The 22844-nt window shown below is 33.5% G+C and overlaps 1 protein-coding gene across 11 annotated transcripts in view; it reads left to right on the forward strand.

The window, feature by feature from the left end:
* The window catches only part of DMD (dystrophin), a 1302935-nt gene that overhangs the window by 648203 nt on the left and 631888 nt on the right, over positions 1 to 22844 (forward strand). For all 11 annotated transcript variants that reach the window (XM_086766697.1, XM_086766715.1, XM_086766672.1 and 8 more), the window contains 2 exons: positions 8431 to 8625; positions 19434 to 19606. In XM_086766697.1, the coding sequence (XP_086622823.1) occupies positions 8431 to 8625; positions 19434 to 19606 (368 nt within the window). The remainder of the gene's footprint in view (positions 1 to 8430; positions 8626 to 19433; positions 19607 to 22844) is intronic.

A 22844-nucleotide genomic window follows, 5' to 3' on the forward strand; every position in this document is an offset into this window, starting at 1 on the left:
AAAACTGAGCATTATTCTAGTTTAGTATTTTGTTCCTTATAATTATCTAGCTATTTGGGAAACAAGGCAGCTAATTACCAGCTTATTTTCTTTTATGAAATGTATCATAATTTATCTACATAATAAATAAGATAGTGATGAATTTAGTGTCAAAATTACTTGACTATAATATTGAATTAAATAATAAGGGAAAAGACATATTGCAGAGTGATCTGGCCCTAAGTAACAATATCTTTTGAAGAGATTATATTCATCTCCTGTCTACAGTTCAGGATGTCAGCATCACTTGTGAGTTGGTTGGTTTGGTTGTGGGTTTTTTTCATGGATGCATCTGACTGAGTATGCTCATAAAGGTGCAGAAGGAAGTAAATTTGTGAATGTAGAGTGTCAATGCTTAATATTTATGTATGTATATTTAATTAATTTTCAAAACTGCTGGATTGACAGCAATTATCATTAGAAAAAATAATATATGTCTTGGAGTACCAAAACTAGTCTAAGTTACTAACTTTATTATTATTCTGTATAATTGCATGTCTATAAATATAGATTAAGGTTATATTAAGAAATAAAGATGGAAAATAATTAGATAATGCCTTTTAACATTTCTAGAAAGTGTCAATGTTTAAGGTTTGGAACATTGCTCTTTGAAGCTGTTAGCATTCAACACTAACGTGATACTTTAATGGTATTTTTAGATTATTTTCTAAATTATCTCAACAAACAGCTAACCAATGTAGTTTGCATAAATATCTGGAAACAGCATCATAAATCAACAGTCAGTTTCAAAATGGGTTAGTCAATTTAGACATCAATAGACTGTATTCTAACATGTCTGTGCTTTGTTTAACATTAATTGATTCCTTAGTGATCAGTCAGTAGAGTTACACATATTATTATTCAGGACAGCCCTAAAGCTTCCTGCATAAATGCTGTCTAAGATGAGGACACTTCTGTAATCGTAATAAATCAGCCATTAAATAAGTTGGCACTGACCAAAATCTGTTCCTAGGAAGGCTGCCTTCCAGCATATCATGTAGAAGCTTGTTCTGCCCCTCTGTACACTGTTTCTTCTCTGTAGCTTACCACTGTCCGAGAAACACAGTTTTAAAATTCTGTTTTGAGTAAAAAATAATTCAAAAGTCTTTCTGTTATTTTGAGTATTTCCTGCTGTGAAGGTGAATTTGAGTACGTAAATCTCAATAGAGACTGTCACAGTTGGACATCATGATTATAAGCATATAGGACTGTGTAGAAGAGTTGAAACTTCTAGAATGTCAACTAGATTCTTTCTTAAGTATGACATTTCCTTTATAATGTCTGTATGTATTTCTTCAGCTGTGAAAAATATTATAACATGAATACAAGGAATAGTTAACACTTCTATGGATTTATGTATTCTGTAGTTAGCATATAAAAGCTTCCAAATACATTTTGTCTGCTGGAAGGCAACACATTTAAATCTATTACAATAATGTTTTACAGGTAAACCCTTATAAAATTCTAAATAATGTTGTAAAATATCTGTTGAAAAACAGCCTGGGGTATAGGTTTTGCAATGTTATCTGATTTTTTTTTCATTCCGAATTGTAACGTGAGTACCTAAGTATTTGCTTATTTACTGATTTCTAATACTGGGAATGGCTGTCTTTTGACTCACTGGTAGTTAAAGCCTTACCTTCCCCCAAAATTCTAGTGACTGTACATGGCCCGAGCAGTTTTTGTTAAATGGTTATGAGGCATATAGTGCTTAATTTTTTTAATAATTCTTTTTATAATGTTACGAATAGCTGTTTAAAGCCACATGATAGAGACATACAGATTTTCTTTTACTTGTCAGTTTTGACTACTGAAATTATTAATATTGAGATATGCCATCATTATCTGAAGTCATTAACATACATGCATAATTAATTTTAAAAAGAGACACTTTCTAAATCCCTGTAGTTCCAATTAGTCAATTATGCCATAATGTTACTAGATTTTATTTTTCTTCAGGACATGGTAATATTGCAGCTGTGACATAAGATACACAGTGCTCTTTTTTTTTTTTTTTCCTGAAAGTAGTACAGTACAGCGTATGAGAGTCTTATGTCCTAGTCTCATCATAGTTAAAATGAATCTTTTTTTCTCTTTGCTTAACAAATAGATACCACTGGAAGTTGTGAGGGTTAAAAGTGAACAGCAGCACTGCTAGAATTTCCAGTTTATGCCAGTTGGTGTTAGTCTCTAATTTGTGCGAATGCTAGCAGGTCTTTAGTAAGGAGCAATGGGTATGTTTTCAAATAAGCTGCAGCTAAGTTAAATATGCAGCAGTGCCTCAGCCTGAGGAGAATCCATATCTGGAGGCAGTTATCTAAGCCAGCTTAAAGCAAAAGCACGCGCTGTTAAGCAACTGAAAAAGGGATTGCTGAAGCTTTTCGTCTTACTACTTGACCAAGTTTATTTCACATCTTGGAGGGCTCTAAAGGCACGAGGGTGTGCAGAACACAGAGAATTGGCTGCAGCACCAAAATGCTTTGTCATGGTTTTTATACTATATATTTACCTCCTGGAAAACAAATAAAAAACCAAAAGAAAACAGAGTTAAAACTATGGTTACAAGCAATATTATGACGATTTACTCTGGGTTTAAAGTTTAAAAGTAATTGTTACAGCTTTTGTCTGTATCTTTTTTTTTTCCTCACCTAAATATTACAATAATGCACTCAAAGGAAAAAAAAAAACACCAAGAAAAACTGAGAGTGGAATAAGTAATCATTCAAGTCTTTGAGCTGAGGAACCACAGGTATCACAAGCAACCACAGGTATCTATCCAATCCGGTGTACAAAAGTCATCAGAGTGTAACATGACTATCTCACTTTTTGGGAGATGTCTCATAATTTAAGCCTAAAAGTACAGGGAATAGACCTTTTCTTATGGAAAAAACCTTTGCATTTCCATCAAGTTGTGAAGGTCAAAAATAAGACAGCGGAAGTAAGTTCATACTGGTTAATGCCTGTTGATTGATGGTTTTCAAAATCAAGGACTGTAATTTTCTATTGCTTATCCTAGCATGTAAAATGTACTGAAATGTTTTCTAATTAATGCAATTATTAAGAACAGTTTCATTTAAACTGGTTTTATTTCATTTTATATATAGATAAAATAGATAGATTCATTTTATCATAGCATAAAAACTGTTAATGCAGCGTTTCTGAGCAAGTAAGGTATGCCTTAGCAGTGAAGTGTTGTTAAGACATAAAGCACTCTCTGTCCAAGAACAGTGCTGAAAATAATCATGCATATTCCTAAAGTTTCAGATTTTTATATGTCACTGCTGAAGTCAGATACAAGCTTTAAAATACATTTTTTTAAAGTATTGCAACGTGTGGACTTTTGTGTACTGCAATCATACATGAGTAGAAAAAATCACATACATGAGAAAATATTTACACTCTTACATGAAAATATGACTTTTTAAAAAAATTACTCTCTTAAATTTATTTTAATGCTGCCACGTGCCTCTTAAGGCCTTGCCTTCATGGAATTACATAAGCATTTTATAAATTTTTGATCCTCTAGTGAGGATTTAGATCTCTCTGTACTTGAAGGAGATGCTTCTTTTTGTACTAATAGATACCTTGTTTGTGATTGACTGAGGCCATGCAGAATTCCATGTTATTGGTATAATTTTGATCTATTTTCTAAGTATAGACAGACTTACAGGTAAGATGTGCTAGCAATACTGAAGACAGAATTTATTTTTCCGAGTATTAGCTGACATCATGACTCACAGTTGGCATAGGAAGAAGTGAATAAAAGCTTCTTTATGTATAAATATGTACTTGAAAGTGGCTCTGTTGATCTTTTGCAGCATTTGATCATACTGTTGCATTTTTAATTCTTCATTTGATATATTGATGCTAACAATGGGCTAGAAAATATTATGTAGCTTACAGTTTGCTTGAGAAAGCAATAAAGTGTCCCAGAGTTTATTGGACTCTGAGACATGTCTGCCTTTGTCCAGAAGGTTTCTGCTATCTACTTCTTTTTTTTTTTTTTTGTATGTGTAGTACACCTATGGCTATTCCTCAGAGGTGACTGACTTTTTACACTCTCATAGATCTTACAGCTAATTGTAAGAATTTTTTTTCTCAAGCATTAGTTGACTTCAGGGGGAGACACAAATTTGCTTGTTTTTCCTGAACTTCTCATCAGGATACTGCTAGGCGCAGTGTCATGGTATAGTAGTGCTGATATGTGTGTTTTGCCATTTACCCCTCCCATGTATTCTCTTTATGTGAAATTATTAACTCAAAAGCACAATGCACTAAGGTTGCTATGCATTTGGAGGCCTATAGTGAGAAGGGACCAAAAATGGAACAGTTGTCAAGGCCTAACACAAAAAGGTTGGAGGCTTTCTGGGTGTAAACTGTTGAACAGCAAAAGTGATGTTGCACTTGTTCCCTTTGCAGAAAGAGGAAAGGAAATGGATATACTGACATGGGTGAAATGTGCTTTAACACTGAGTTTTCCAGTGCTAAAAGGAAATTAACAGCCTTCTCCAAGGCTAGTTAGCTCTGATGCCACCAGGTAATACTGTTCTAAGATGTAGGCAATAATTATCACACATACTTCTTTTTGGGGGAATGTTTGATTTTGTGGGCATTATTCCTGCAGTTCTTTTTTTTTTTTTTTTTTTTGTTTGTTTGATTGATTGATTGTTTTTTTTTAGTTTGATTTTTTACTTTTTGCCCTTCTCTGTAAGGACCAGTTCATGGATCTATTTTTTGTCTTTGTGTTGCACCTGGTAGGACGTGGTACCTATCAATAAAATCAGTATCTCATGTGTAGGTGGAGTCGTGGTTTTGTAAAGATCCTATCCTTTAATTCAAAATATGTAATGAGGGGGAAGAAAATTCATTTTACTGTTCTAGAGATTATAATGCTGGTGAAAAGCAATGCATAAAATGTTAAGCCTTACACAAAAGAAGTTCTATTTTCAGAGACTAGAAATGATTTGCACATCAGTATATCACTGACAATCAAGTAAAAATAGGAAATAAATTAATATCAATAAAAATTTATTTTGCAGAAATAATATAGGAAATGACCATTTACATCAGCATTTCCCCATCATTCTTAAGAGTTTATTTGTTTTATGTATTATTTAGCTTTGAGTAAGTATCTGAGGTATTCTACCACTTTGTCAGATTTGGCTTATTCAAAACCATTCTTAAATGATTAGATTTCCATTTTCTTATTTCTTTTTAATTCTTATAAAATGTTATCCTATCTTGCTTTTCATGAACCATTTTGGCATTAGCAATGAGATATATCTTTGTGAATATTACTTTTAATAGTAGTGGTTCCCAGGTGCTACAATCTCCTTTTATTGTTTAAAGATTTTTCTCGTTACAGTGTTAGTATATGATTCAGTTTCAGCTATGCATTTTTTGTAAAGATGCTTATTCAGAATATAGGGAAGGACTCTGCCCATTGTATCTTCTATAGTAAGGCAATTCCAGCTAACATAGGGACAAGCCAAAAATTCTTCCTTTGATGATTAAAATTGTCTATTCTGTATGTGCCTACTCTCTGTTCCTTAGTGTAAGGTGCCAACTTCTGCCTTGGGTTCTGTTATGCTACTGTCAATGAGGAAAAGATAGAAGGAAAGAAACACCTGTCACCTATTGAAAAACCCAATAAAGTCAAATAAATTTAATCCTTGGTTTCTAAAGTTGTATCCAATTTCCAACTCTTTTATTTAAATAGTATTCAGAAACTAATTAATTAGGATTATTAGTCTTTTTTTTAAGAAGAAAATATTAAAGAATTTTGCTAAATATGAGAGCAGGTTCTGGTAGGCCTCTACTTTCAAATATCAATCCTTTTATTTGTAGTACTTTACAGTTTCACTAAAAATATAAACATTAATGGTTTGCTAGAAGTAGAAATCTCCTGAGTCATATTTCCTCTAGAACAATACAAGTAATAATCCACCTGTGAGAAACAGGAATGTAAAGTTTTCTGTAACGGGTAGTATGAATATATGGTTGAATACATTTCATTAACATTGATGGAGGTTACATATTACACATATTTTGGGGGATTACTAAACCATATATGTCATATAAAGTTCAGTTCTGTCTTCAGATTTTAATTAATTTTGCCTTGAAGAGTGCTTTTATATGAGTTTTTTTTTTTGTAGCAGTCATTGAAAGATACTAAATTTTGGCACTACTATAAATAATTAAGCATATCCATGAAGTGCTCACACACCAGATTTCTGCTTGACTTATTTCTAGTTTTAGGAATGATTTAGATCAAGAAGGCATAGATTTTATTTTATGTACACACGCATGCATGTATGTGAGTACCTGTATATGTACATATGTACATATGTCCATAGTTATTAGCCAAAATTTGGGTTGAAATAATAGATTAATCACTTTACATATTCCTGTGACCTGTTTAAATGAATGACCTTGCACACCTAGCATGCTCTTTTCCTTACTGTGAATGTAAATATTATGTCCTCTGAGTCAAAACAAAAAACAGAATTATAGTTAAAATGTTCCTCAAATGAGTTTAAAGTTCTTTGCTACATGTAGAAGTGGCACACTGTAGTCTTGAGGAATGAAAATATATTGCTGCATGCCTACGTATCCTGTTGAGAATCTCCCGTTTTCTAATCAACTGGGACAGCTTTTTCTTTAGGTTTACTGAGGTAAATATTATTTTTGCAGAGCGTATGATTCATGAAACATATGGAAGTCAAATACAATTTTTAAAATAATTTATTTAAAATAATAACAATTATGGCAGTGATATGGTAATTAGAGAGGTTTCAGTGTTAGCAGATGTACTGAGAAAGCCATTTAGTGAGAAAAGTGTAAGTAAAGCAATTAGATTTGCGTAAGAAATGCATCAGAATAACAAAAGTCTACAGATAACTTTATGGGCTTTATATGTGATATGCATACATCTTCTAGAGTCTGTATATGCATATTTTAAGACTCTAAAGAAAATTGAAGAACCAGATGACTCAGCTCAGTAACTGAGGGGAGAAACGTCATGGCAGGATGAAAAGGGCAAATAGATAAGTTAAAATGAGACACCTTGCTTAGGTTGTATGTGCAAGATAGTGTTTATATTTGTTTTCTTTTAGATACTGTGTACTTTTCTTTTAACTACTGTGTGGCTAACTAATGATGTTGTTTTCTTCAGGACCATTGATGCATTGTCTTTCATGTATATGACTTTAAAATCCGTTATTTTCTGTATTAGGACTGAAGCATCTAAATAATACGATTTTTGAAAGAAAATTTAACAGCAATTGCTTATAACAGTTCTTTGAGGTCCTCACTAAGTAAAGTTTGTATTTTGGAGAAGACAGACATCAAGAACAATGGATCTTGGTCCCACACTGGGAATCTTATGTGATGTGACAAAGCACATAAATGATAACTTATGCTTATGAAATCACAAATAATTTATATATTTTAATTTTTACCTTTTCTAATAGAGATGCAGGAGATCATGTATTTGGAATTTAGTTAAGAGGAGCAATCACAGTTCTCCCTGCTCCAAAGCACACTTTTGGTATTGCTTTTTATCTATGATTCATAAACATATCAAATCAGAAATACAGAGAATGTATATAAACAGTCACTATCTTGTCACTTTGTATGTCAGTATCTTTCTAATGCCATCAACTATCTGTTTTCTTGGAACTAAAGCATTCTGAGATTTCTTTACATTTGGTGTATGCATGTGCTTTCAGAATAGGGTATCAATTTCATATTTGTCCAGATTTAAAAAAAAAAAAATCCTGATTTCCTGAAGAGGCGTGTTGCTGGGATTTCTTTTAGAAATATGAATGCGTTAAAGACTTTTCAAATAATGAAATTCCAAATTGTACTTTCTAGTTTAAAGAGAAAGCTTTTAGTACAGTGTTAGAAGTGCTGAGTTGACCTACTTGATTTGTGTTGCAAGTTATTTAGGAAATTGTGTGTATTACACAAGTCATTTTTTTACTTGACACCTTGAAATGATTTAATATTTTAGACCTAGTATGCATGGAATTTCTGTGATGAAAGACAGATTCTTAAAGAGGTGTGATGATTTAAAATGAAAGGGCTGGCACTAAAATCTCAGTAACACCAGAATCTCTGAGTACTCTTGCATTTCCTATCTTTATTTATTTGGAGAATATGAGAAGAAAAGTTTGTACACTTTTGCATGGATTAGTTTTAGTACCTGCCATTTCAAACAGACTAGTGGAGTGTGAGTGGTCGATATTAGAAACCTGAAATATTTCCTGCGTTTGCCCTTAGAAATGATTTTTACTTGTTTCTAGGTTGTGAACTGGAAATTGCATTAAGTTATAAGTTTGTGTAGTGTTAAGAAACTAAAGGAAGCATTCTGTTGTATATCTATACTAGCAAACAGTTCATGAAGATACAACTTTTGTGATGACTGAAAGTATGACTGTGGAAACCACTCATGTGCCTTCTACATACCTGGCAGAGATTCTTCACCTTCTGCAAGCCTTGTCTGAAGTAGAAGAGCGCCTTAATTCTCCTGTTCTGCGGGCTAAGGATTTTGAGGATCTCTTCAAACAAGAAGAGTGTCTCAAGGTAAGATAGAAAGCTTGTCTTCCCATGGTTGAATTCCATTGTTTTGGGACTTCTGTATATTGGCAACCTCACAGATATGTTTTGAAAGTGCTCAGCCCCTCTCTGTGGTGTGTGCATATATGGATGTTTACATATGAAGGCACATTGGTGCAAAATAATAAAACACTGAAGAGTTCAGTTATTTTTATCTGTTTCACCTGTATTTAGAAGACAAGAGCACTAGAATATCTGCAAAGGACATCCTTGAATGTGAAAGAAAAGATGGAGAGGTGCAGTTATAAAGTTGTGAATATGTGGTTAAAGTTTTGTTTGTGTATTTGTTATTTGAAGTAATTAGTAAGTAACCCTATGCACACCCAGTCTTGACAGCTTTATCTTAGTGTTTGATTTTAAAATATTTTTTATTAAAACAGCAACAAAATCAAGTAAAATTTAGGTGTTCCCTTCCATGCTAGACCAAAAAAAGCTTGAAGTCTGGTTGGGACTGTGCTCTGTGCAATTACTACAGGCTATGTTGTGAAACAGAAATATTTTCCAGTAGGTAGATAATGTAGTTAATAAAAAGCTAATTCAGTATTGTTGATATGACTTTAAATATTACTGTCTGGTTTCCTCATTGCTTGCAATAGTGAAATCCTTTGAAAGTGGTGGAGTTTTTCCAACACAGAATTGACTTAAAAAGAGAATAAGATTAAAGTTGTAAGCCTAAGTAGATGAATGAGTTATCAGCTTTTGCAGAATAATGTTTGTATGAGGAAAGCCTTGTAAAAAATTATGCTTAAGTGCTGTATATAATTACAGCAATTTCAAATTGTCATCCAGCATGAAGAGAAGACCACATTTCCATTTTTCTGTGGTTATTTTGGGGAAGGAAAGGTTTTAACAAAAGGAAACGTTGGCCTCAAGAGGCTGGAATTTGCCTGCAGTCAGCTGTAAGAAAGAAGCTTACAGGGAGAATCAGGGCAGGAGCTCTGGCTAGGTGCTCTGAATTGTCCTCTGTAGGAGCCCATTTATCTCTTTCCATAATAGTGGAAATGTAACAAAACTACATCCATAGGCTGTTATTAGCTTCCGTTAAAAGTCACACATATTTATAATTCTTATACATGCATAGATCTTATACATTTTAGGCATCTCTATATATGTACACACATACACCTATACGGACATTCCTATTAGCTCTTGAAAATAGAGTGTTTTCAGTTTCCTAGCAAGGTGGTACAGTATGCGTAGTGAAGTGTAACGGTGAAATATTGGAGCAAAGGAAGCGTGTAACTGATAATAGGACCGTGTGAAATAACAATAGGCTGTTCCTTTTACCACTTCTGATTTAGTACCATTAGATTAAAGTGGTTCTGAGTATTCAAGCACACAAGTTGCCAATGTTTTTGTCATTCTTCATTTTAAACAATCCCTTTTGTTAGAATTACTCTTCTGCACACAAAAAAAGTCATAGACCATGTAAATCACGGCTAATGAGCTACCACTTGGTCCTTGTCTATGAACTTATGTTCGTTACTAGATCAGATGGAAAAACAGTGACCTGCCTCAAGCAGCTTACTGGCAGTTGACTTCTTTTTAGTGCTTCTTAATGCTTTACATTTGGTTTATCTTTTTCTGATTTATATCCATAACTAATGTGCTGTTCACTTACATATATTTGGTATTGTTGGAGTTGACACCAAGTTTAATAAATTTTATTACTGTGGTTACAAATAAGTATGCCATAGGTTTAATTTAATTGAACCATTAAATTGTTATGAGATGCATTTGTGGATACAGTTTTATCTTCCTAACGAATAAATCTCTTAGAAGAGGCAAGTGGATCTTGCACGTTTGTGGGCTTTTGGAAGGGTATAGTGTTGATGTGAGCCTGCTTAATGAATATTTATTTCCAAGGAAAAGCATTAATCATTGTCATTATCCTGCAGTAAAAATAGAAAAGTAGTGCATAAGTTGTTCAGCAGCTGGTTGTAAAAGATTTGAAATGAAATTGTAGTTGATTTTTATCACTGACAGATTTGCATGAATCAAATTACAGAACTGTCATTAATAGCTCTGTGTTTTAAAACTGAGTTTATTTTTTGTTCACTCTCATTCAGAAAGAATACATTTTAATTAATCCTTAAAAGGAAAAATAAGGGTTTTTTTTACAAGAATCATTCTATGGTAACTGCTTTCAACATTTTTCTCCAAAGTAAATATGTATAGTAAGACTTAAACCTGATTGCTCATTATCCAATAGGATAAATATCAAATACAAATTTAAAAATCACTTTAATTAATTGTCGTAGATAATTCTAGCACTGACTTTTTATATCAGAGGGATGTGAAATAGCAAAATATTAGTTTTTACAGATAAAATCTGCTAACTTCTAGCATTTAATAGTTTAGAATGGTTTTATTGTCACATTTAGTAAATCTGCTGAAATCAGCTCGTAGAAATGTTGTTCACTTCATTTTAAGCTTTTGGGAATGGAAAAATCAGATGGAGAAACAGTCTTGTCTCTTCATCTCATAAAGTCAGCAAATGCAGTGTTTCCATTGTCCTGTTACAAGCTCTTTTAAGTATTAGGACATGCAGTACCTCATTTTTTCTTCATCACTGAATTTACAGCATTTGACAAATAATTTTAATATTATAGTTCTGTCAAAGAGGAAACTCCAACTAATTGTAAGGGAAATCATGGTTCATAGATCGAAGTATTAGTAGTTTCAGCTTAATGATACTCTCACAATAGGACAAATACTGTTATAAGCACAAACATTATGGTACTTCTGGCTGTTATTGATGATGTTGATATCGGTGGAGTTTACAGCCTTTGAGTTTCCCATGTAGAACTGGTTGTAATTACAGTGGATTTCATTACACAATCAAGTGTCGGGATAAAGTGCCTTCAGAATTTAGCTAATTATCCTTACTTGCCATGGAAGTTCCAAATGCTTTCTGAAAGATAAATAAAGGTGCAAATTTGCATATATTCGGCTTAATCTGGTTTTAGAAAATCAAGTTTCCTGTGTGATAATTATTTCATGCAAACTACTTATCTTGTCCAAGCTCCAGATTATTTAGTGGGAGATCTACAGTCTGAAACAAATATATTTATTAACCAGAAAATTAAAACTAACATATTTCTGTTTGCTAACACATAGCAAAAATGAATGTGCTAAAATGAAACACTATACTTGGAATTTAAGAAGTCTAATTTGCATTTATAGCCATATGTGATAAAGTGTTTAGTAGAATTTCATGGTAAGAATCACTGTCATAGTCATGACGTAGTTGTGCTTACTCATTTCTGAATTATAATAACTGTGGATTCAGAACTTATTTCCTGAGGCTACTTGCTTGATATAATTAATGCTGCAAAGATGCAGAAGGGCCCATACATATTAGGCATGTCTGTTAATTATTATTAAAAATATTCTTAATCTTAGCAGGAACATTGTATTGTAGAATATGATTATGCATTTAACAATAATATTTTTCAATGATGTAATATGGAAAGCCATCTGGCTCTTTGAGAAAGAGATTTATTATATTTGTAACTTCTTGCATAATCACTCTAACAGTTCTTTTTCTAGATTATCTTCTTCCGTACTTCCTATAGGGTCTTTATTTAGTTTGTTAAAAAATGGGTTCTTTGCTATGGTTGTTTTTAAAATATAGATATTTTCATGCTCTGATTTATGTTTTCCTCTTCTTTTTCCTTTTCTTTGTTAATTCTTCATCTACTGATGGATAGAACACTTATTTTGCACAGTTTTATACTGTGTCTTATTTCAGGATGCAGGGGATTTACTGTACACGTTACACATCCATGATTCACATCCAGAATCCCCTTTCTAAATGATTTATTAAACCAGTAATACCAGATATTGTAGCTCATAGTTCTATACAGATTTTAAAACTATAAATAATTCATGGAATTTTTCCATTTATTCATGATTACTAACAACTGTGCCATTGTTGGTTTTCATGTTGGTTTTCATGTTAGCACAAAAACCATGCAATATTGTAACAAATCTGCTATACAAATAACTATAAAGCATCATTCTACAAATGTTTGGATAGCCAAAAGTGTATTTTTTAATTTTTCACATTGGAATACATATTTGGCATGTATTAAGTGATTCTTAGCAAGAAATATCACCTAACATGATATTCAGAGTGGTTTTCTGCTGCAGTTCAGTAAAACCCAATTAACCGTAACGTAGAACTGAGTGTAATCAAATGCACTCTCCTAACAGATCTGTCAGTAATGCAGTTCTTGGTGGCTGATTTGTACAGAAATAGACAAGGAACTATATTTTTACAGAAAGCTGTATATCTCTGGCAGTTAAAGACAAATTCCAGGTCGTGAAAATGAACTGGTGTTCAAGTCTCTAGCACTCAGATTTCTCTTTTCAAGAGCAATGAGATGGATCATTCCCCAAAGGCTACTGTCACTTCAGCTGATAATTATTTTCTGTTATCCTTTTTTTTTTCCTAGAAATTAAAGGTTTGTGCACTTCTCTTAACCATGTTACGAAATCTCCCAAGGCATTGTTGGTAACTAACTGCTTGAAACTATTCTACATGAAACATTAATGGGGTACGTGTGTGAGATACACGGGTTAGTGCATACACATATCTACATGAGCTCTCTTTATTTTTTTTTCTTTAACATTTTTGTGCCATCTAGCTGTGGATTTCATTTATAGAAGGTCAGCTGTATTATCTATCTTTGTTTGTAGCAGCTATGCTCTAAACAAAAGCAAAAATCTGACATATAAATAAGAAATTATATGCATGTTCATAGATCACTAATTCTGAACATTTAGGGATATGCCACTTATCAGTTCTGAAGTGCATCGATGTATTTCATCTATTTTGGATCTACATTATTAAAAACCATATGATTTCGATATATGTTGGCACATATATTACTTTTCATTTGATTACTTAAACATGTCAAACACAGTAAGTGCCTTCTTGGGTGGATGAGATGAGCTAATATTCAGACCTACTGAAAAGAATGCTACTTAACTTGAGTGCTTAAGTGTGTCCGGGCAGCTTTTAACATTTCAATTACATTTTCTCCTGTTCTTTAAATATGCAAAATTTTAGTCATGGATGAGGTTGTGTGAAGATGCTACCTCCTTTGTGTTCAAGGGATATAATCTTGAAGGATTTGGAGGTTTTTTATGTTTTTATGCCCTGATATTTCTTGTATTCAGATTAATATTATTGAATACCTTAATTATCCATGGCTTGAGCATATAAAACAAAGATTTAGGTGAGCCTGAGTAAGGAACGCTGAGTGTGAGATGATATGCTGGGAAAGTCAAATGAGATTTGTTGAGTACTGACACAGACCCAGACAGATTTTGCTTTAGGTGATAGATTGCTGACAAGGGAGGAAACATGTTCCTTATTGTGAATCATCCCAGAGACAAGGCGTTTGCCATTCTCTTTCTATTTATAATTCATTTAGTCTGCTAAATGTTAAGTCACATTTCTCAGGACCTATGGATTAAAATTACTACTCATAAAGGGCTTTATGGAATGTTCCTTTCCTTCAGGAAAGAATAGGAACCCAGAGTAATTTTTTTCTTTTGTTTTGTGTGAATTTTTTTTTGTATGCAACTATTTCAAAACATTGCTGTGACATTTTCATAAAGATTTTTATTCTTACATTTTACAAAATATTAAATGCAGTGTAATAACTTTATTTGGTTATAAAATGACAACTACATTTTGCCACTTAAAAAGGCATTCATATTTTGTGTTAAGTGCTTGCTGTTTTTAAAATATTTTGCAAGTAATTTGGAGGAGAAAATTATTTGGATAATTATAATTATCTCCCTGTCACTTCATATTGGTGCTACTAATAATATACAGTACACTCTGTTATACTCATAGTTCTAAAATACTGATTTTACGTCAAATTTATTACAATAGAATTGTAGAACATATTGTCTCACCATGATATGGTGTGGACTATGTGTTTAAAAAAAAACCACATTAAAATCCATTAGTAGAATCAGAAGAATTCATAAATGCTCAATAAAGAGGACTTGGTAAGTATAGTTTACATGGATATTTTTTAAGTTTCTTTGTTAAGAAAAATAAGGAGTTGCAGAGTTAGAAGTCAAGTCAACATACACAGAAGACAGGTATTAGAATCCAGATATTAAAGAAAGGGAGGAGAGAGAGGTGGCCTCACTACTCGCAGACAGGGAAGACCTTCAGTTTAGTGCAAACTGCCCATGAAGTCTGTCCAGTTTATGATAGCTCTCTAGGAGTAAAAGCTTCTGCTGTATACATCTCTGCAGCAACTTTATTGTATACCTTATTTTATAGATCGAAAAAGGTCACTAGTAGGGTAACACTTAAAACCTACGTGAAAACTAATATTGTTTGGTGCAGTTGTCAAACATTTGTATAGAGTTGAAAACAACAATTTAGTTTGATTAAAACCAGGAAAAAGGAATGAACGTTGAAAAATATTTCAGCAGTGCTAAACAATGGAGCAGAGCAATGATAGGAAAATGGTGGCAGACAGGTAAAAAATAAGGCATAGTAAAAGGAATAAGTTCAATTACACCTAACACTTAAGAGTCTTGGATAATTCAGTTCATTGTGGACTGAATTATGCCTTCAAAATAGTTTCTTAGTGTTCATTTTTATCCAGAAAGTAGCTGTTGTTCTGTAGTAAGAGTTAAATAATTATATTCAGAATAAAACACTTTACCAGTAAGCAGTACAGCTTTGCTATGTATATTATGTTGAATTTTAAAGCAATAGTAAATATTTTGAAAGTATATAAAATAATCAGAAAATATTCAGAGAGGGGCAAAGTAAAGGTCAGAACCATGTAAACTAGACCTACATGAGAAGAGTCTAAATTATGAGATTTTTGAAGAGATAAGAATAATTGGTGTAATAACAGAGGTGGTCATTCATAATTGTTTTTTTTTTATAACACATTTGTTTTATAACACATTTTTTTATAACACATTTTGTGTTTATGACACAATTGGATATTTGTTTAAATTAAGTGACTTACTGTTTATGAAAGGAAATAGATTTTGGATTACTTGGTATCTATGATTTATTCTGAATCGTTACTGAAGCTGTGTGAAATTCCGTATGTGACAAGCCAAACATTTAAAACTGGTATATTTGCATCAACAGGGATGAAATTTCCTTTGCTGAATGTCTTGTCTTACATTTCTTTTCTTTCATTTGTATAGATTTCAGGAAACCTGTTTATTCTATTATAAGAAACATGGAGAGTGAAAAAAAAAAAAAACCAAAATAATAAAAAGATACACTTTTTTTTCAACTGTCATTTCCCAGGAACATGAGATTTGACACAGTGAAATTTTTGTACCAGGTTTATGTTTTTTGACATGCCAGTTAAATTAATGGCCAATTTTGACACATCTTCTGACAGATCATTGTTCTCATACTGACTATGAAAGATTTTCTCCCTGCAGCTTTCTCAGGTTTTCCTGCAGCTCCTAGAAGTGACTAGATTATGTATACACAAGATAGTCTCAGAACCTCAGTAGAAGAAAAGTTATAGATAGTGGTATTGGAAATTTTGGCAATTTGAAGAAAAAGTTGGAGAAAGGTTGTCCACAGAAGTTGTGGGTGCTCTATCATTGGAAGTGTTCAACATCAGGCTGAATAGGACTTTGAGTAACTTGATCTGGTGAAGATTGGACTAGATGGTCTTTGAAGGCCCCTTCCAACCCATCCCTGGAAGCATTCAAGGCCAGGTTGGATGGGGCTCTAAGCAACCTAATCTGGTTGAAGATGTCCCTGCTTCTTGCAGGGGGGTTGGACTAGATGACCTTTAAAAGTCAAACCATTCTATGATTCTATGGTAAAAGCTGAATGTGGCTGTAGATTTTTATCTGGAGAATATTCCTTTCTTTGTGCAGCAGTTTCAGTGGCAGATATGCATGCCTGTATTAAGAATTAATTGAAAGCAAGAATAGTAAGAAATGGCTAAATATTATGACACTTAATGGAGTAGAGAGACCTTTATTTTTACACTGCTATTTGAATATACCTCTCTCAGGAATTATCTGAGGCTTTTAGTGGCTCAGTGGTATATCACATCCTTTGTCGTTTGGTACAAATTTTTGTGAGCTTTGTTTGCATCATCCAAATGATTGTTTCAAATGCATAAAATCTCATTGTTGATAACTTTTCATTAGAGAAAAGGAGAAAATCTTAACTTGAAAAATTTTATGGAAAAAACGTCTAACTTTAGACTGAAAACAAATTGATGCAGTCATCAATCAAAAACATTTGAATTCTTTCATGCGTGGCTGCATTTTATTCAGGCATCAGGAGTTATAGTGCAAAGTTCACCACTGTAAGGAACCATGGCCATAGGTTTTAAAAAGAATGGACTTCATTTCACTGGGGAAAGGATTTTTGTGTGGCTGAAGGAAATCAGCAATTGTGACATGTTTTTACTTTATGTTGGTATCTTGACTCTTCTGGAAGAGAGAGCATTTTCCTTCAAAAAACAAATACCACAGAGAAAAGTAAAATCCCGAGAACAGCACAAGTATCATGTGCCTTGTCACACTGAGTCTGGAAGAAGCCCTCTACAAGAAATGGAAATTAAAATGTAAAGACTTAATGATTAAGTGCATTTCAGAAACATTTGTTTTGATTGTGTTTCCTCTCTGGTAATGCTACATATGATGTATGTTACTAGGACTGTAAAGAAATGACAGTTGTATGAATTAGTCGTGTAAAGGGCATGTTTTTCCTCCAAAACCTGTGTTTATTTATCTGGTTTTGATACTCATAATGTGGAGCTGAAAGGTAAGCTTATGTAGCTCATGATTTTTGGTTGATTGAAAAAAATATTTGTAAGAACAAGGAAATTGGAGAAATACCAAATTATGCCTGTTTGGATAGTAAGACTGAAGTGTGACAGGAAGTGCTCTGCTTGAGGATTTCATTACATCAATTGTGATTCACCAGGAGGAAGTCTATGCTAATTAGTAATGTTACATTCAGTGCTTTTATCCTTAAGTGAGCACACAGTTTATGACAATATCTTTCCTCAGCATTGGGTTGTCCAACAAATTCAGTCATTCCAATGATTCTAAAAGATTTTGTAGAAAGAGAGAGTTTGAACACTACCTAGTTCACAGAATAGAAACAGCACGTTTATGTATTACTTTATATAATGAAAGGAAAATCTGTATGATTCACTCATGCAACTGAATGGATTGAAAAATGGGTAATTAATGGTCATTGATAATGTATGGAGTTTTAAATGTTTTCACACATTTTAAAGATGTTAAAAGTCAGAGTAAATTCAGTTTTTCTTCCTTTTGGTCTCCCAGCACATGACAATATGCAGTTAGGTAAGTGTATTCTGAAGTAATTTTTCTTTCTCTGAAACAGCAATGAACTGGCTACTTGAAGAATAGTAAATGTCGAGTTTTGATGTCGAGTGGTACCTGATAAACTACTTCTTCATGCTGTTACTTTGATAGCTGTTTATTATCTACTCAAACAAATATAAAATAGAAGCATAAACAGCAAAATAATTAAAGAATACTTAAACATGAGTCTGTAAAATGACTTTTTTTTTCTGCTTTCTTCAGAAGAAATGGGGTTAAAACAGATGTAACCTTGATGTAGAGGATTTAATGAGTGCCTGAAGTCAATAACGTTTTGCATCCCCTCCAGCCATCACCTTTCTCAGATATAGTTTATTAAATCTTCAAAGAAAGGATGGACATTCAGTCATTAATACCTGGTCATTGTAAAACTGTTACTGTTGTCAAAGCTATTGCTGATTCTCTTGAGGAGCAAGAGGCATTACAGAGGGATCTCTATAGATTGGAGCATTGGGCTATGATTAATGAGATTGAATTTAGCATGTCAATATGTCAGATTCTGGACCTGAGAGGGAGTAATCCTGGGGACAAGTATAAATGGGGAGAGGAGTGGCTGGAGAGCAGCCCTGCAGAAAGGCATCTGGGGGTGCTGGTTGGCAGCAGGCTCAATAGGAGTCAGCAGAGTGCCCTGGCAGCCAAGAGGGCAAACCGCATCCTGGGGTGCATCAAACACAGCATGACCAGCCGCTCAAAAGAGGTGATTGTCCCTATGTACTTAGTGTTGGTGCGGCCTCACCCTGAGTACTGTGTGCAGTTCTGGACCCCACCGTTTAAAAAGGATGGGAAGGTCCTTTAATGCACCCAGAGGAGACAATAAAAGTGGTGAAAGGGCTGGAAGGTGTGTCCTGTGACAAGCAGCTAAGGACTTTAGGCTTGTCTAGCTTGGAGAAAAGGAGGCTGAGGGGCCACCTCATTGCTCTCTGAGCAATGAGCTTCCTGAGGAGGGGAACTGGAGAGGGAAGTCCTGATCTCTTCTCCCTGTTATCCAGTGACAGGATGTGTAGGAATGGTTCAAAGCTTTTTCAGGGTAGGTTTAGACTGGAAATTAGGAAGCATTTCTTTACTGAGAGGGTGGTCAATGCCCCAAGCATGTCAATGTTTAAGAGGCATTTGGGCAGTGCCCTTAATACATGCTTTAACTTTTGATCAGCCCTGAATTGGTCAGGCAGTTGGACTAGATGATCCTTGTAGGTCCCTTACAACTGAAACAATAATCTATTCTATTCTATTCTATTCTATTCTATTCTATTCTATTCTATTCTATTCTAGTTTAATTAGCATTTCCTCACTCTTTCTTTTGTTTAAGAACGATTTTTTTAATTAATAAAAACAATATTTTGTTTTTGTTTTTTTTTTTTTTTTCTAAAATCTCAATATTACAGAGCATTAAAGATAGCCTGGGGAGACTGCTGGGTCATATAGACATTATTCACAACAAGAAGATACCGGCTTTGCAAAGTGCTACACCAAGGGAAGCAGCAAATATACAAGAAAAGCTGACTCAGCTTGATTTCCAATGGGAGAAAGTTAACAAGATGTACAGGGATCGACAAGCGTAAGTAACTTTTAAAAATTGTTGTTTCTGATGGCATACATACAACAGTACTTGGCTTACTGTTGGTGACTGTTTCCTGGTCTTCTTTTTGTGGAAATACTTTTTAAAGCTACAAACAATACTTTCTTGTAACTAAAGCGTAGTCTGTTTGTAGGGAATTGTAATTTAATTTATGATCAGTTTTGTAAAATTGAAAATATTTTGACCAGCTATCACTTGCATTAGAGCAAAACCTGGCATGATATTGCATACATATTCCTATACCATTTTAAATGGTATAGGAATGAGATAGTATGAGTATGAGTACTATGAGATAGTACTAGACATTTACTCTTTTGTAGCTGTACTATTGATTTAAATATCTGAATCTGTGATGGGTGCATCAGAGTAAAATTCCTTTTAATTGCAGAGGATTTAGTAGTTCAAGGCACAATTCTCACTTTATGTCTAAGGAACACAGCTAGAATTCTTAGCAGCTCTAAATCTAGTGTCATCTTTTTATAAGTCTGTATATTAGACATTATACAGGAAGGCAGGATAATAATGAGAAGTACAGAAAGGCATTACAATAATAATAAATAAAATTGTGATATCCTACAATATAATATAAAAGTTATTATTATTTTTCTCCTTGTATGTTATTTGTGGTGTTTGTGATCTAGGAATAATATTGTGATGCAAAACGTAGCCAAACCTATTTTGTTAATTCAGGCATGACTCATGTTAATAACACGAGAGATTAGCAATCCATTAATTTATTTATACTCTATAGTAGATATCTGATGTTTAACATTTTTTGAATTGTGCAATAAAATACCTAGATTCATACTTCCTCTTTTATTTTTTTTAAATTAGATAATATATCAGATATATTGGCAGTGATAGAGAAATTTCTATTATCTATGGCATATGCTTTTTTCAGTATGAGTAATTTAAGACTTAACAAATAAGTTTGCCTTAAATAAAAAGTCATAGTTTCAAGCATTTATTGAATTACCACAGAAAAGTCCTTGATAATTCTGAGAATGTAAACTATTAATCTGATACTGAAAATATGTGACTAGTTAATTCACTGAAATGATCCATTCATAGGAATTTTACAGAACTGGATCTTCAGACAACACTGAAAACTTGACATTAAAAGTTTCATTTGAGATGCTACCTGAAAAGACAATAGATTGAAATTTGCTGGAATATCCCTTTTTACACTACACATATGTTTAGAAATATGCCTTATCTCATAAACTGTTAAAAAAAAACATTGTAATTATTCTGAAAAAAAAAATTAATGTCCAAATAATTGTTGTGTTCTACAGTAGGAAAAGATATGAATCTAAATTTGTAAGCAGTGACTAGAAGAAAAAAAAATACATCCCATTGGCTTAAGCTGTACTGATGTTGTCCTATAATCTTTTGGTAACTTTTGTGTTTTCTTTCTATAAAAATATTGGTCAACAGCTGTCACTTTGCAGATTTATACAGACATACTGTTTCCACTGTCAAACAGTCACTAGCTTTCATTTTAGGTTGCTGGAGAGAGAGAGGGAGAGAGAGAGAGAAAGTTAAAAGAAATAATAATCAGAGAGAATCATAGTAAAAAATATTCCGTAATCTTCATGTCATTTCTGTTTTGTCTCAACATTTTAACATTTTAAGTGTAAGAAACTGAGATAGATTAACAGTCTGGTAAGGCTTCCAGATTCTCCCATGCACAGTACTTTTTGAAAAATAGTAAGCCTGGTCCTGGTGTGGTAAGAAAGATTCTTCTGTTTCTCATGATGCTGTGAACAAAGATGAAGGCTAAGTTAGAAGCAGATACTTTAGCCAAGCTGCTCACACAGATAATAAAAACTGGGCATATTTGGTGTTGCGCTTTTCACGGAGTCTGGCTTTGCCTATACTTGTACTGATATGGTAGACCAAACTCTGAGAAACCTTTAGAATCTCCCCATATGCATTTTTGACCACTGGTGCATAGCAAGGAAAGCAATTTACTGTTAGCTGAAAGCTTGGACCACCGGCACTGCCGCTCAGTTATCCCTGATTTAAACTATAGCGATATTTAGCCAACAGCAGAAAGTGTTATGAGGTGAAATGAATTAATGTTTGTCAAGTATTTTGAGGTCATCAGATAAAGGCAGAGAGGTGTGTAAAGCATGGTTATGCTCCAGCTGACGTTTGCCTGGAGGAGTCATCCTCTTTTACCATGTTGGATGGCAACTCAAGGTGATGATAAGCTTGAATGCTGTCTGGAATTGCACGCCTTTCTTTTTCTTTTAAGTCTTTTCTTTGTGGTGTCAGTCTTACTGTCACTGTTTCAGTCTTTTCGTTTGAAGTCTGAGATGATACCTACAGCTTCTGCCGTTTTGCGAGGTGCATTTGAATTGCACATGAATGCCAGGGAGGAGATGAAGGAAAACAATATGGCCTTTAGCATTTTGCTTCTAGCAGTTTGTGTCTGTAAGGGGTGAAAGTATCAGTGTAAGTAAGTCTACCCTTGAGACATGGAAGAAGCTGTGTTTATGATATATGCTATTGATGATGATGTTTTAGGACAGTTTTGGAATTATTGTTGGAGCTCTATCTTCCTTTCAAGGGAGTTTATCTAATTGAATGCGAGTATTCCATATTTAAATGGTTACAGAAACAAGTATACTATACTGTGTTCATTTGTGAATATTGGATTTAGGAAATCAAAGGGTTGTAATAAAATGGAAGTTATTACTTAAGTAAATGCAAAGTCAGTTATCACCATGATAGATGGAAGAACAAAACAGCTTTCCTTACCCATGTAGTTACTAGCAGAGAGCTTACTCTAAATCTCATAGAAATTGATAGAAAAATTCATGCTGAATTCTTTTGTGTGAAATAGATTTCCTGTAAGTCCTGATTCATATCTAAACACTTTGTTATTAACTTTATAGTGAGTTCCTTTTAATTAGAAATCAAAAATATCTTTTCAGTTTGTTTTACAGCAAGCACCTACCAGTCTGACAGAAATTCATTGTGATCGTAAATACTCAAATAGCTTTATGAGTCCGGTTCTTCTACAGTATTTGAAAACTTTGATGTTTCACATTGTCACTTAAGCATTTTTCCTGTGTTTGAATATGTGTTCATACTGTACTTACTGTAAGATAACAGGCAATATTTTCACTGAAAAAGCAAAAAAATGCTATGACCATCCTAGTGAGCTCTTTCAGTTATCTTAGAAACCAAGGAAAAATGCGGATTTTAT

The sequence above is a fragment of the Chlamydotis macqueenii genome, chromosome 1 (assembly GCF_036417535.1).
Source record: "Chlamydotis macqueenii isolate bChlMac1 chromosome 1, bChlMac1.mat, whole genome shotgun sequence".
In the NCBI taxonomy this organism is placed as follows: Eukaryota; Metazoa; Chordata; class Aves; order Otidiformes; family Otididae; genus Chlamydotis; species Chlamydotis macqueenii.